Source organism: Diachasma alloeum, unplaced genomic scaffold (assembly GCF_001412515.2).
Source record: "Diachasma alloeum isolate Michigan unplaced genomic scaffold, Dall2.0 Dall_scaffold_01012, whole genome shotgun sequence".
NCBI classification, from domain to species: domain Eukaryota; kingdom Metazoa; phylum Arthropoda; class Insecta; order Hymenoptera; family Braconidae; genus Diachasma; species Diachasma alloeum.
In genome coordinates this window covers 80817-95221 of record NW_021681124.1, presented here as the reverse complement: position 1 = coordinate 95221, position 14405 = coordinate 80817, and the positions used below count along the sequence as shown (strand labels likewise).

Here is a 14405-nt window from a genome sequence, read left to right as displayed (position 1 = left end):
CGGCGTAGGCGCAAAGTCAGAGTTCCCTCCCGCGAAGCGGGAGGGAAATGTAACTTTGCGCCCGCCGGGCCGGAAAATTGGTTTTTCATCTAGGTTGTCGTTTTGGGTTCTCTCCCATGCCAAAGATGATAAGGAAGATGAATTTCATTTTTTTCCGATTTGACAGCGGGCAAAAACCATTTTGTGTGGAATACGTCAACAGCACGCCCGTCAGCCACTGTAAATCTCGAAAAAATTAAAATCTATTTTGCCAATATGTTTCAGTATCGGAAAGCACCCAAGGTAATTTCAGCCGTAACCTAGAAAGAGGACCATTTTTTTTCCGTAAGCTTTATTTCCTTTGTTCCATTCATCGATCCATGGAAATCCAACTTTGACTTGTACAAGTGGGTATCTTGGATGGAAAATAATCATCTGTAATCATTTTGTGTATTCACGTTTTGTATATTAAAGTAAAGGCTTCAGTGGATTTCGGATCCTGACTGAGCCATGAGTTTGAGAACAATTTTTACGAGAAATTTGTGGAAATAAACATGTTTTGAATTTGTCCGAAATTCATTGTGTTATTCTTTGTTTGATTTGTACCTCCGTCTCGGTCTAATGGGTTCATCAGGGTTGGCCAATCGATCCCTAACAAATTAAACGTCAGCGAGAAGTCAACCAAGTGATAGTAAACATTGGGAACATCGGTGATACCAAAAATCGGTAACGGTCAATATCCAATAAACGAGAAATAAACATACAGCCGTGACGTGGCTGGGACAGAATGAGGTTACTACGGACCATAAAGCCCGTGGAAATCTCGTTACCCCAACCGCTCGTGTCTGGTTCTGCTTATTTCCATTGCATCAATCAATATGTTACCGATATTCAGTTATTTATTTTTCCCCAGGCCTTTTGTATTGAGTGGTTCAGGTGAAATTGACAGCTGATGAATGATAACCCATGAAATTGAGACGTCACACGTGTGAAATATTGGTCCACTGATATGTCGTATACTCAGGCCGAGAGGATGAAGCATAAAGTACTGATGGCAATGTCTTACACCAATGTCAATGAAAAACAGCTTAAGGAACCAACTCCATCAGTCGAGAGAATCATACGATCTGCCGTGAGAGATACTAGATCAGAAAAGTTTGCCCCGTCAAAACGCCAATTGGCTTGTACTCTACATCGACAAGCCGATCAACTTCACAGAAAGTTATTACCGTAACTATGATAGTAATATCTAAGAGTTTCTTCCTCAAACTCAAGACAAACTTTCTAATTGCACGTTCATGAGGAGGAAATAAATTTTCTGACATGAGTAATAATCCCTGAAACTCGTATTCCCTCAGTATTTGGACAATTGATCTTTTTTTCCTTCAAGGAGATCTTCCTTCCATTTGTGTGCGACACGGCAAAAAACTTGTTCGGATGAGGGTACAAAGAACAGGGAACAAAAGGGTCTAAATTTAGAGGGGGGAACTCTATGGTAATCCCAGACAACACTCAAATGATTTAAAATTCTCTTTATCTCTGTAGCGGGAATTATAAAGCGGCGTTGGTACTCTACCACCGAGCGGCACGACTCTACCCCCAGAATGATGCTCACAGTGTTGCGACTAAAAAAATCTCAACGGGTATTGTGTCATCTACAAGCCCGTCCATCAGAAAATTTCAGGCTCTCTCAACTCCTACGAGAAGCAAAAAACCAAGCTTGCAAGTATCTCACCCCCTTCTTCCTGCGCAAGACATTCAAAATCTTCGGAGGAACAGCGAGGATCCTCCCACCGATGTTAAGAACGACCTCAGGTACATTTTACGACACACTTCTCGCTCCGAATATATAGATTTAAAGCAATCTCATTGTTTCAATAGGTGCTACGACACGAGAAAGGATTTGAAGGAGATGAGACCCCTCAGTGAAATGGAATTGATAGGTTCACAGGTGATGCTGAGCCAGCTCAATGAAATCGCCTGCAGGACTTTTCATTCACTCAAGAAATCCTTCAATAAAAACCATTTCGAAGACACCATTAACATTGGAAATGATCTGCTGAGAATCATCTCCTCGGGTGTCGATCAATACTGCTACCAAGTGGCAGCCCACAGATATTTGGCGCTAGCGTATCTGTCTCTGAGACGCCATGACAAGGCTGTTGAACATTCCGTCAAGATGATATTCGCGGCTAAAAAATCAGACGACATCAATCTTAGATTACGATCGTGTGCGGTTTTCGGAAAGGTTCATCTGGTTTTTGGACACTTGAACGCAGCTGTTAAGGGATGGGAGAACCTGTTGACATCACTGAAAGAAGCTGTGCCAAAAGCTTGGCTACTTCATGAGATTGGCAGGGGCCATTATGAAATGAGAAATTACCTGAAAGCGTTGGAATTCTCCAAACGCTGTTGTGATTGGGCAGCAGTGGGGGGCTCCAACAAATGGATGTATCATGGGAAGCTTCTCGGTGGTCAGGCATTCATCTGCCTCGGGCAGTTCTCTGAGGGGCTCGAAACACTTCAACGCGCCTCTAACATCGCTGAGATTGATAATGATTCCGACATGGGTCGATACATTCACAATTTAATTGAGAAGGTCTCTCAAGCAATGCGCAATCCAGTCAAGAGGGTCGAGAAGGATTGTTTGACTGAGATTTATTCAGCTGACCTGCATGTCAATGAGGACGATGAAAATCCGAACGATTTGGGAAAGTTCAATAATGAATTTGGGTACAAATTATTCACGTCGAGGACGCGAGTAATTCAGAAGTCTGTGGACGAAAATAGGGAGAATCCAATCAATACTCAGGAACCATCTATGGAGGCGAAAATCAATGAGACGAGTGGTATCATGAATTGTTGCATTGTTGATAAGTGGAAGAAACATTTGGAAGACAGTAGAAGGCCGCATGAGCCACGACCCGACCATATAGAATCTCTCCTATGCCCTCCGACAATCAAGCCCTCGGGAATTAGTGGCTTCAGAGGTGTGGAGCTGCGCCAAGAGGAGGAGGGGGGAGGAGAGTTATGTAGTAATTCAAGCGGCGGGGAGGACGGGAATGGGTGCGACAAGGGTGATGGGAATGAGGACGATAGTGAAGACACTTCAAGAACTTATGGGATTGAGGCTGATTTGTTGTATCAATGTTTTGTGGGAAACGGTGGAAATTCTAATGATGAGGAGAATTGACTGATTTTTTTCAGTAAAGGATTTCGCAGCAAACGATTTTTGGAATCCTTAATGTTTTACGATTTTACGGAGTCCCAATTTTTCTACCCCATTTTACAGTCTTAGTTTATAGCATAAAAGAGACTGAATGATTAATTTTCACGGTGGCACATGCATTACTTAATTAGTCAGATTTGTTAGCAATTGTAATATATAGAAAAATTGACCACTGGATCGGTTGCGTGACGTATTGTGGTGAGCCATAAAATTTTGGGTACACGCAAGCTGTTATTGGCGTGACGAAAAGATGCCTGGGGCTACCTGTTGATGCTGACACCGTTCGCACTTGTAGGCCTAGTGCCAAGGAGAATCTCTGGCATTGATATACCCTCTATATTTTTCTTGGATCAATAGTTCTATTTTTATTCGAAGAAATACCGAAGTGACGGGGGAAGTAGCGGCATTCCATCGGAAAATAAAAAATCGTCATTGCTTGTGATTGCGGAGATGGATTAATCTTGAACATTGTTTTCTTATCTGAATGAACAGATTTTTTTGCCATGTTTCTGCTTCTTATGACAAAGTAATCTAGCCACCAAAGTCTGCAAAATAATAACGGGTAGCATGTTCTGTAACACGTTAACGGTGTATTATTTATCCTGAAACTTGCTGTCACATAAGGTATGATCGCCTTCATAATACGGAAAGCCATTAGAATATTATGACTGCATTCGCTCAAGTTAGCATTATTTGAGCAGTCTTCAGTCATTACCTGTAGTTCAAATTATTTCGGATACACAGAGAAAAAAATTCCAGAATTTTTCAGGCGAAATTCAGGCAAAAAAAATTCTTGATGAAATAAAAAATTAGTAGAAGGAGGACCAACGTCCTAGGCGTGGATCAGCAGATGGAGAATTAGATTGATACTAGACAGTGAGTTGAAAAACTCCGCGCCAAGAACGTTGGTCCTCCTACTAATTTTTTATTTCATCAAGAATTTTTTTTAAATCCTCATTCGATTTGAAACAATTTCTCTTATAGAAATCTGATTGTGCACTATTTTCGTTTATTTGACATTGCTGACTTGGCTTTCTTTTTCATTTCTTTGTATTTTTCAAAAGTTTCTACTTCCCAGTAATAACCAGACAAAACTTTTTCTTGGCGCAATTTTTTTACAAAAACATTTGTTTTTGTTTTTTTAGGGAGATTTCATTATTTTTTTCAAAATAAACAAGGAATCGTGTTTATATCCTGTAAATTTTTTCATTTTCAATTCAATTCGGCTCATTTATTTTTCCCACGATAAATCATCTTTCTAATTAACAATCGAAGTAAAACAAATAGTTCTATTCCACAGTCGTTATTTGCACCGACTTTTAATTATTTATTCATTCAAGATTTTCCAACTGAATTTGCTTCTTCGAGAATTCATTTGTGCACGAAACTCGACTGAAAAATATCTGTGGAATTCATTATTCGTGCACCATATTCAATTTGTAAATTCCCGGGCCTTGGTGCGTGTGGTTGTATTGCACTGCTACCAACTCCGTAACAAAAAAATGATAGGAGTTGATGTGAAATGCGAGAATGTGCATATGAACCCGTTACTATCCCTAGTGGAAAAACCTAAGGCAGAGGCGTAACATGCCTGATCAGAATTTCGGATCGGACTTGATCAGTTTCTGATGGAGACCTGAACAGAATTTCTACTCGGGATGCGCGGATTTTTTCAAATATTGCTTCGAACAAAAAAATAGTTACATCAATGAGAAGCTTGTGGCCAATTTATATAATGTAACTAAAAGTATTTTTCATGTAGCTCGTCACGTTTGTATTTTATTTAATGGATACGATTCGGAGGTAGTGGAGGGGGTAGTTGCGTCGTGTATAGATACACAGCAATGATCGGCTTGATGTTTTGTACAATCGGAGTCAAAACTTTTCCTGGCCGATACGCTGCCACGTATCTCGATCATCTGGTCACATTAAATTGATGTTCGTGGTTGCGGAGGGGGCCCGAAGAGTGCCGAAATCTTACGAATGCGCGATCGGATCCTAGGATTTTGGTAGAGCACCGGAAAAATTTGCCAGCCAGTGTCATAATTTTTCTCGTTTTTCTCGTAATAGTATATTGTGCCCCTAGGGAGTAAAAGTATTTTCTGACGAATGTGACGTTATAACCCGAGCCGAACGCGAGGGTTATAATCACATTCGTCAGAAAATACTTTTACTGCCGTGTGGCACACGATCCCTTCGCTCGGTTAAATCGCGGTTTTCAGTCCTCGAGGCATAAAAATTCACTGTCGCTTCGATTTTACCATGCTGCACAAGAATTTTTCCCCACATTTATCCGAAAAATGACTCGTGCAACAGTACTTTTTCCTACTCTTTGCAGTACATTTCACCTGGAAAGACCATTTGAACCAACTTTACTGTGCCAGTACGGTATTTTTTCTCATACATTTCTCTCCGTGTAGGGTTGTATAAATTATTTTAGGAAATAGCCTAAGGCTATTTTTCTCCGAAGCCCGATAAACTTCAGTTTATAGCCCCTAATTCTGACGAATATCAGTTTCTTCGCACGGACCATCTTTTCTGATCTTCTCAATTTAATCAGACAAAAAAATCGAAACTTTGTAAATGCGATTATTCAGAATATTCAATGAGAATCAGTCTCGAATGAATATTCGACTGGCATTACACTTTGTTCAATTTTACGCTTCCATTTTCCCTGTCAGAATGTATCAGCCAGTTTGTGAATTTTCATCGCGGAAACTGATGACCATTTGAATATTTCATCCTTCTCCCGTACCGCTTCCCTACCCACGAGCGCTTCTATTTATTGGAAATTTAGAAAACCTGGACATCCTACCTATTCCAGAAGGAGAATTGTTAGGTGGTGTCGTGTATGTGTTATCGAACGATGTCACATACTGGAGAAGAGATTGGAGGGAACGAGGGGTGAGACACGTTGGGAGGTGTGTGGAGTATAGTATATCGAAATATTGGAGTGCCATCGCACTATCATCCGCATGATTCTTGCATGTTCTCGGGGCTATGGGGTTGAATATTCCGAGTGTGAACGGCAATGTAAAACCAGAGACCGTGAATTCGAAGGAATATTCTGGACGACTGCGTTTTCACGCGGGCAATGATATCTCGTAAAGTCTTGAATAATACTCGATGCGGGAATATCTGAATGCAAATGACGTCTCCATAGCAGTCATTTTGTCCTTGAATCAATGACGGTTGGAAACGTGTGGTCGGTTCATCTTAATCATGGTTCGATAACAGTAGATGAAAGGATATATTTAGATATATGTAAGGCTTGAATATGAGGGTATAATAGAATGGTCTTTTCCCATCTGACCTAGAACTTCATTCGTTGTTTGTCGTTCATTCCAAAATATCTTAAATTATATTGAGTTTGATATGAAGAAAAATTTTAATAATTAAGAAACTTGAGACACTGATTGATTCACTTAAATATTTGTTTATATTTCATATAGAATATCTGCATATTTATATCACTTTTTTCATTACATTGTCAATTAGTTACTCATCTCAAACACCACAGTAGTGTTTGACATCGCGAATGCTCAGTTACTGACTTCTAGTCAAGATTTTTATGGTTGAATGGACATTTTTGTTTTTGTTACAAGTCGAAAAGAGAGTATTGTAGAAAAATGTGTCAGAGATGGAGAAAAGAAGAAAATGGAGTAAAAATTTAAGAGAAGGTATACATCGCAGTGACTGTTAAGGCCCATGAGTTCACAAACTTTTCCGACATGTGTTTGTCATAAAATTAGACAAAGGCGTCTGAAGGATTCGACTGCATTGAAGTAAACTGATACATTTCTAGTCGAGTTCAATAGAATTTTTCTGAGAAAGAGAAATATATTTTGAATCGTTTCGAGTTCAATTTTCGTTTCAGTCTTGAGATTTTGGTATAATGAAACTAAATTGTTATTCATGTAAAAACAGAAAAATATGTCTTTGAGTTCATATTCTGTCGACATACAATAGATTATCAATAGTTAAATGATTAGCGGTGGCTCGGGACCCTTTCTTAGTAAGAAAAAGGTCGATTTCGTTTACACTGTTCGGTCGCACATGTCTCTTAATAATTCGAGACGACTGATGAAATACTTTCGTTTCCCTAAAAATGTTTTCCGTTTTTCCCAAACCCCTTTCTTTTGCACAATTAACAGAAAGATATAGTTTTAACTTGGGAATCTCATCTTGTTGGAAAACTTTTTTCTCTCAGTCTGATAACGAAATTGTTTATTAGGAGATTTCACGATCTTTAAAATTGACAAGAGAATATTTTCTTGAATCAAGTAAACCTGCTTTATCAAAAGTAGTTTTTTCTCTCGAAGTACGATGGAATCTATCTGGGCTTTACAACCGCAGGGAAGGGTCAACAAAACATTAGTTCGCATCACGTCAATTACCCCGTACACATACGAAGCATGAGTAAAACATCTCCTTACTGGCTAATGAGGAAGAATAATCCCGCTTATGCCCCGTTTAATAATGTGTTAGGGCTGGGAGCAGGTCTCTTTTAGGTCTCCATCAAGAATTCTGTAGAGACCCGAAAGAGATCTCATACTTCGACTCAGGAGATGAAATCACTAAGCAGTCATAATTTGTGTTCTGATACGGATTATCAAAACCAAAATTTGCTCGATGAGAGGAAATTTAGCTTTTAGTCTTCGATATTAGCTTCTGCCATTTAGTATCGATTGCGAACTTCATGGAGGTGGACGTGAAAATTAGTAGCTCGCAGTTCCATGAATAATGAAGTGGATAATTATCCCAAGTTGTATGAGTATCAACCCGCAGAAAGATCTAACGTCAAAGGTGAGAGTTTATAACTCTCAAAGATCAGCTTCGCAATGTTTTTATTACTCTCGATTTTTGGGTTACCCAAAAGATTTGTCGTTCACACGGAAGAAAAAGGTTAATAGAAAAACCTAGCGAATTCGCAGGACAATTCAGTTTTTGGCCGATTCTATTGAAATGTTCAACAGAAAATATTCTATAGAAAATGTCGAAAGAATTCGATTTTTCTATTCAAGTTATTCTGCTGAAATATTTTCTATAGAGTTACCTCGGCTCAAATTTGCCAAGTTTTTTTGTTTGATTTTCTTGATGAGAAGAGGAGAAAAATAGAATTTGAAAAAAGAAAGAAATTCCCCTATAGAACAATTCATGACCGTGACCCTGGTCCTTTTTCTGGTTTTGACGCTAATGTCTCCTTTCCTACTTGATAAACCTTGTTTTATATTCATTCGAAAGGTGATTCAAAGTGACACGTGAATCATTCTATTCTGATCAATTTTTATCAAGATATTGCGCTTTCAGCCAAAAATTGGTTTTTAATGTTTTATTTGAAAATTCAATTTTGGGTATATTTTTCTACCATTTTGAATGGAATCAGTGGAAAAATAAATACACTATTTTAACAGGCATTATTCATTCTTCAAATTGTGATGTATTGAATGTGATTTGGTTGAATTTTCATGGAGTTATTGGAGATTGTTTCTCCTTTAGGCGTCATGGCACACCTTGAAATTCTATCTTCTCATCCATTGTTGGGTCATTGCACTTAATGAATGAGGATTCATTCCATACCAATTTGAAGATCTTAAGGACATCTGTAAAATGACGAGTAATTTTTCTCACTACATCCACTTGATCAATTGTTATGGGTAATTATGTGGCAATTCACGATTCCTTTAGCGTTTTAGCACTAATTGTCATTTCCGCCAACATTTAGTGGAAATTTTTTGTTGTTCGAAAAACCCATTGACCGACCTTGAAATCAATAGATGAATTGTTTAATTGCGATTATTTTTTATTGAGTTGGATTAATTTTTAGGAAATAAATTATTTCGTACGATTTATCTAAAAATTGAACTTCAGTTAGATTTACCTATATTTTCAAGTCAAAAAATAAATGGGAAATCGAAGCTACCGACATTTCATTTGGCTTATTCACATAATTAGAATTTCGATTTTCAATTGATCAGCTGATCAATTAAAACATATGATTGGTTGACCCATATGAGGGGCCCTTCCCCTACCCACACCATCATAGAGGAAGGCATAAAAGGACTACCCTCAGACAGAGGAGCTCAGAATCAGAGCTCACAGCCCTGAAGATGCAGACTGAAATGTTTGCGAAACGTCGGCGCAATGCTGAAACCAAACGCGGCATCCATCCGGAAGCCAATAATGTCATTAAGCATGACCGCGAAAGCCTTAAAACTAAGAATTTCGATTTTGTTTATTATTGGAGAAGTTGTCAACAGACTGAAGTGGTGTTCATAAAATTTATAGTACATTAGAGTACAAGGGCACAAATTTCGTTTTCAACGAATGCGTAGAAAATATTTAATAGAAAAATCTGACGTTTACAGGCCGAGCCGAAGGCGAGGTCTGTACACACATTCGTTGAAAACGAAATTTATTACCGAGTGCTCTATAATATTTTATGTCAAGTCGTGCAGAAGTCGAGTTTCGAGCAGGCTGCGCGAAGCGCAGCGTGCGATAAACTCGACTTATTTCACGGCGCGACATAAATTGAAGTTGTTGTCTTCAAGGAACGTTAAAGGTTGATTCGAAAATTATAACGGATCGTTTATTCATTGAATTATACTCTGAATGAGACAGGTGATTGATCAATCAACAATATAAATATTGAAGTGATAGACTTTAATATTGAAGTGATAGACGGTATTTTAGTCCACAATATATTCCTGAAAACGATTTTTTATATCATATTTATCATACTTAAAAAAAGCATCGGGGTAAATTGAATTTTATCTTATTACTCACGGTTTTCCTTTTGAATGATGACGTGAAATATCGATTGTCACTGAATGAGGGAAATTCATATCAGATGATTCGCCCCTTTAGAAGCCATCATTTCATTTCAAAGACTATTCAGAATGACACGATTTCTTCAGACTAGATGATGAAAATTAAGCGAGAATAATTACATATGAGATTTAAAAAACAATAATCATGTAGGGTGAGAATGAGGAAAAGAAGAACTTAACTCTAAAAATGACTGAGAATTCAGACAATCATGATAACGAAAGTTCAGACGGAAAAAATGGAAAGAATAAGAGAAAACATGTGATGCTCAATGACAAAGACGGTGTAAAGAGATAAAACGGGCATTGGGCATATAAAAACAGAATTCAAAACGGGAAAAAGCAGCTGAATGGCAGAGGAAATATCATGCGCGTGATTGTGAAGAAGCCGATTTGAAAAAATTGATTGAATCAATTTCATGCAGCCTGACTAGCGTGTGTTTCGCCTGGTCTACAGAAAATATCTAAAGAGTATAAGTTATATATCGAATTCTATTGACTTTTTCTATTGCATATATTCCATTGAAGATTTCAATAGAATCGGCCAAAAGCTAATAGAAAGTGCAATAGAATTCCAATAGAATTTTCTAACGAATTCGCTAGATTTTTCTATTAAATATTTCCGTGCATACATAATTCTAGTATCTACATGCCCAATGAATGGTGAAATGTCGCAAGATTCTATACTAGAGGTAGAATGATAGATAGAACAATGTTCCACCAGTACGACAGACCACGAAGATCGATGCAGACATAGTTTGCGAGAGATACGCAACGAGCCGTGACAGTTCATTGATACTTCTGGAGTAGTGAGGACAAAGTGTCGATATGCGAACGCTCTTGGTTTTATGTCATGGAGAGAGATAAGAATGTGGACTACATCGAGATTGATACGTTTCTCAAGAGGTAGTGAGCTCAGAAAGTAGAGACCTCCTTCGAGATAAGGACTTGCTCGAAGAGGCTTGCAGTGAATATATGATCAATCATGATAAATTATTCCTTCTGTTGGGAAATTCGTTTAAACATTTAGGAATTATGTAAGATTGTATTGAATTTAAAATTCGGAACAAAAAGCTTCAGATTGAGGTTTCTTTATGAAACATCTTTCAATTGGGTCGGTGAATTTATTCACCAAACTCAAGCCTGAAAACTAAGATCCTTCAATTGTTCAGCCTTTTGAAATGAAAAAGATCCTTGAATATGAATATTCAAAATTATTCGTTCCTCAAAATCAACTATGGAAAATGATACATCGAATTGTCATTCGAATTGTCATTCGATTCGTCATTGAGAAAGAAGAGCGATGATCTTACTCTTCTATTTTTCTCATTATTAGAAAATCGTTTTCCGATCAAACATGACGTGAATAAAAAGTGACACCTACAAACCGAATTCAATGGTCTTTATCGATCAACCTTGCACCATCCATCTATTTTCTTTTATTCACGGTGTGACATTTTTTACCCTTTTTGTCAATCGAGCACTCCCCGACATCTCGCACATAACCATCATCTCGCCTAAAAGTAAAAAAAAAGTAGCTGAAAAAAATTATTTCCCGGGGAAACCCATTTTGCGATAAGAATCGTGTGAGGTTCAACTTTCGTTCCCTCTTTTTCTTGAGATTTTCACGAAAAAGTTCTCATGATAAAGGGACGAATTTTAAGACTTTGGTAAGTCTTTTCTCTTTCCACGGTAGCTGTGTCGATAGATCTGGGGATTTTTGCAAAATATTTCCTGGAGTTTTCACTGCCTCAGTCGAGAGAAAACTTAGGACAATTTTTTAAATATAGAATTGAGTTTCATCTACTATCGACTTATCGATTATAATCATCAAGACTTAAATGATCTCTGACAGAAACTAACTTCTAATGAAGTGGATTGAAATGAACATAAGGTTTTTTAACTGAGAGAGAAGTTAGAGTTTTTCTCCATCAATCACACGTCAATCTCCCTCAAACGACTTCATTATGACATTATGACCATTAGCAAAACTTTGATAACGACTGATGACAGAAACGTGCGGTAGAAACGAGACACATTTACGCACTATAGCAGGTAGCAACGTCAAAATGTGTTAGACAGGAATGTATGTTATGGTTTACCAGCTGGAAATTGGGTTACCGAGGAAGGTGATATGTGAGACTCTCTCTCGAGTTTGCAGGCTCATCGATCCATGCACATGATTACCCAAATTATTTTCCATAATCGAGGTACATTTTGTGGATGCAAGAAGGGGAATTTGATAAATACCGGTTGATTACGATGTGATGCAGTTTGCGCTGGCAATCCCCGGTAAATCTCATTTTTCTCGGGTAGATGTATTTTGCGAAGGTATTGGAAAAATTCCAAGAAGGAAATCAGATAAGAGGAAATTTTCGTTTTTGACTTCAAAATTAGGGTTTGCGAAAAAAAATTATTTTGCCAGAGGACCCGATAACTTTTAGAAGGGGGATAAGTAGGCATCTGTTTTGTCATAGAACTGAATATTGAATTACCTTGAAAGTATTCACGAAATGGTTCAAATTATTAATTTCTAACAAATATCAAGGATGTTATTCTAAAGCTACTAAATATCAACACAAAATGTTACAATTGAATATTTACCGTCTGCAATTCGGGAGAAAAACTGTAGCGTATCCGTCTGTTAATGGAAACTACAGTTAAAAACAAAAAACTTGAAAATGCTCCTGCACTGAAACCTTATGCCCGGGATCCTACTACCTGAAGGCTGTCGTAGCAATACGCAAAGGAAAAAGGACACTTCATATTGAACCGCCAGTGTGGACATTCAATTTATGGGAAATTTGAATTAACTGCTAGTTATTAAATTTAAATTTATATCAAACATTTATTCCGTGTCATTATACTCCAAACTATTATTGTTACTAAATCAATTATATTAAAAAATGACAAGTGTCCGCGTTCTTTTCATCAAATAGTACCTCGAATTATATTTAAAACAACTCAAGAATAATAATAGAATAAAACCAAATTCACCAAAACAAGAATGAATCATTCAATTGGTTCCAAATTGATAACAAATAAACAATCATCTTTACTTGTCGTCAATTTTCCTGAGTGAGCTTAATTGCTAGAGCGGGAGTATCGCATGTTTGATTCAGTATCCCAAAATTATTGACTGTAGATGCAATCATTGACTAATATTACTTGAGGTATCAACAAAGAATGGAAGGGAAAAAGAAAATTATAACTTTTGAATCGACAGCTTCAAGTTTTTGCTGTAGCTTTAGTTAAAGCTCAAGCCAATTCAAGTTTTAGGTCAAGTTCACATTCCATGAAAAATTGAATATAATTTTGGACTCGACTGTTTTGAGCTCTGACTCTAGCTCAAGCTAGATCAAACTGAGTTAAACTAATTGAACCTAGTTCAATGTCAAGTTCAAAATCTATCTACACGATATATATCTACATGATATCCACACAATTTAATCACTTTTAAATTAACAGTTGCGAGCCTCAGCTCCAGCACTAGCTCAAGCTCAAGTTAGCTCGAAACAATTTAAACCCTATCTCAACTCTTGCCCACACACTTCGAAATAGAAATCTGACATTCCTGAGTGGAATATTCTACCGAAGAAAACTAAATCACTTGAAATGAAACACATGACGCGGTTGTGCGATTCTATCCTCACTGTAGATATTACCGCTCAGTTAGCTTCAATATTTAATTCTTGGCAAATCTGCCAGAAAAAACATTGTTGCAAGTTGGAATAGCTCAATCGATGTTTCGTCTCCTACCTCAAGCATTTTTTTTCAATTTTTCTTTTTCGAAATAATGTCTTAATGAACTGAAATCAACGGTTCCTTCTAGATCTTTATACTGACCCGTAGCTGAAACATTTCCACCTTAATATTCAAAATGACTCTAAATAACGTGTGAATTTACACACTTATCGACAGAATACTTCCTTTCAGGCGATATCCCATGGAAACAGTCTTGATCTGCTCGATTCAATTGTCAGCTTATTCCAGTCCCACTTCCTATCTTCATGAATGTGTTTAGGACTAAGAGCCCCATTCTCCCCTGTTAATACCCTAGAATCCTCTTTGAAACGGCAGACAGCACGTGATGTATCAATTGCAATCGCTTGCACTAAGCTCATCCGACTTCTCTGACGAGAGAATTTCTCCTCAATTTTTTCATCTTTTCCACGTTCTTGATACTCTTTCTCTCTCTCTCCTGTCATTTATCATGGATTCGACTGAGCATTAGACGTAGATTGAAGCAAAATTGAATGCCATGATTTCTGACGTTGGAAAAGAAAAATGCACACGGAAATTCACAAGCCTTGGGGAGAAAAAAACATTCACCGAGGGTCATGGTCTTATCGATTTTAAAAACTCTGGGT

The 14405-nt window shown here is 37.6% G+C and overlaps 1 protein-coding gene across 1 annotated transcript; it reads left to right on the top strand.

Annotated features, from left to right (window-relative positions):
* The first annotated feature begins 988 nt into the window (after positions 1-988).
* On the top strand, positions 989-3172 carry LOC107045586 (tetratricopeptide repeat protein 25-like). Its single transcript, XM_015267901.1, has 3 exons — positions 989-1200; positions 1525-1794; positions 1861-3172. The coding sequence occupies exons 1-3, from the start codon at positions 989-991 to the stop codon at positions 3170-3172; spliced, it is 1794 nt and encodes a 597-aa protein (XP_015123387.1).
* The last annotated feature ends 11233 nt before the right edge of the window (positions 3173-14405 follow it).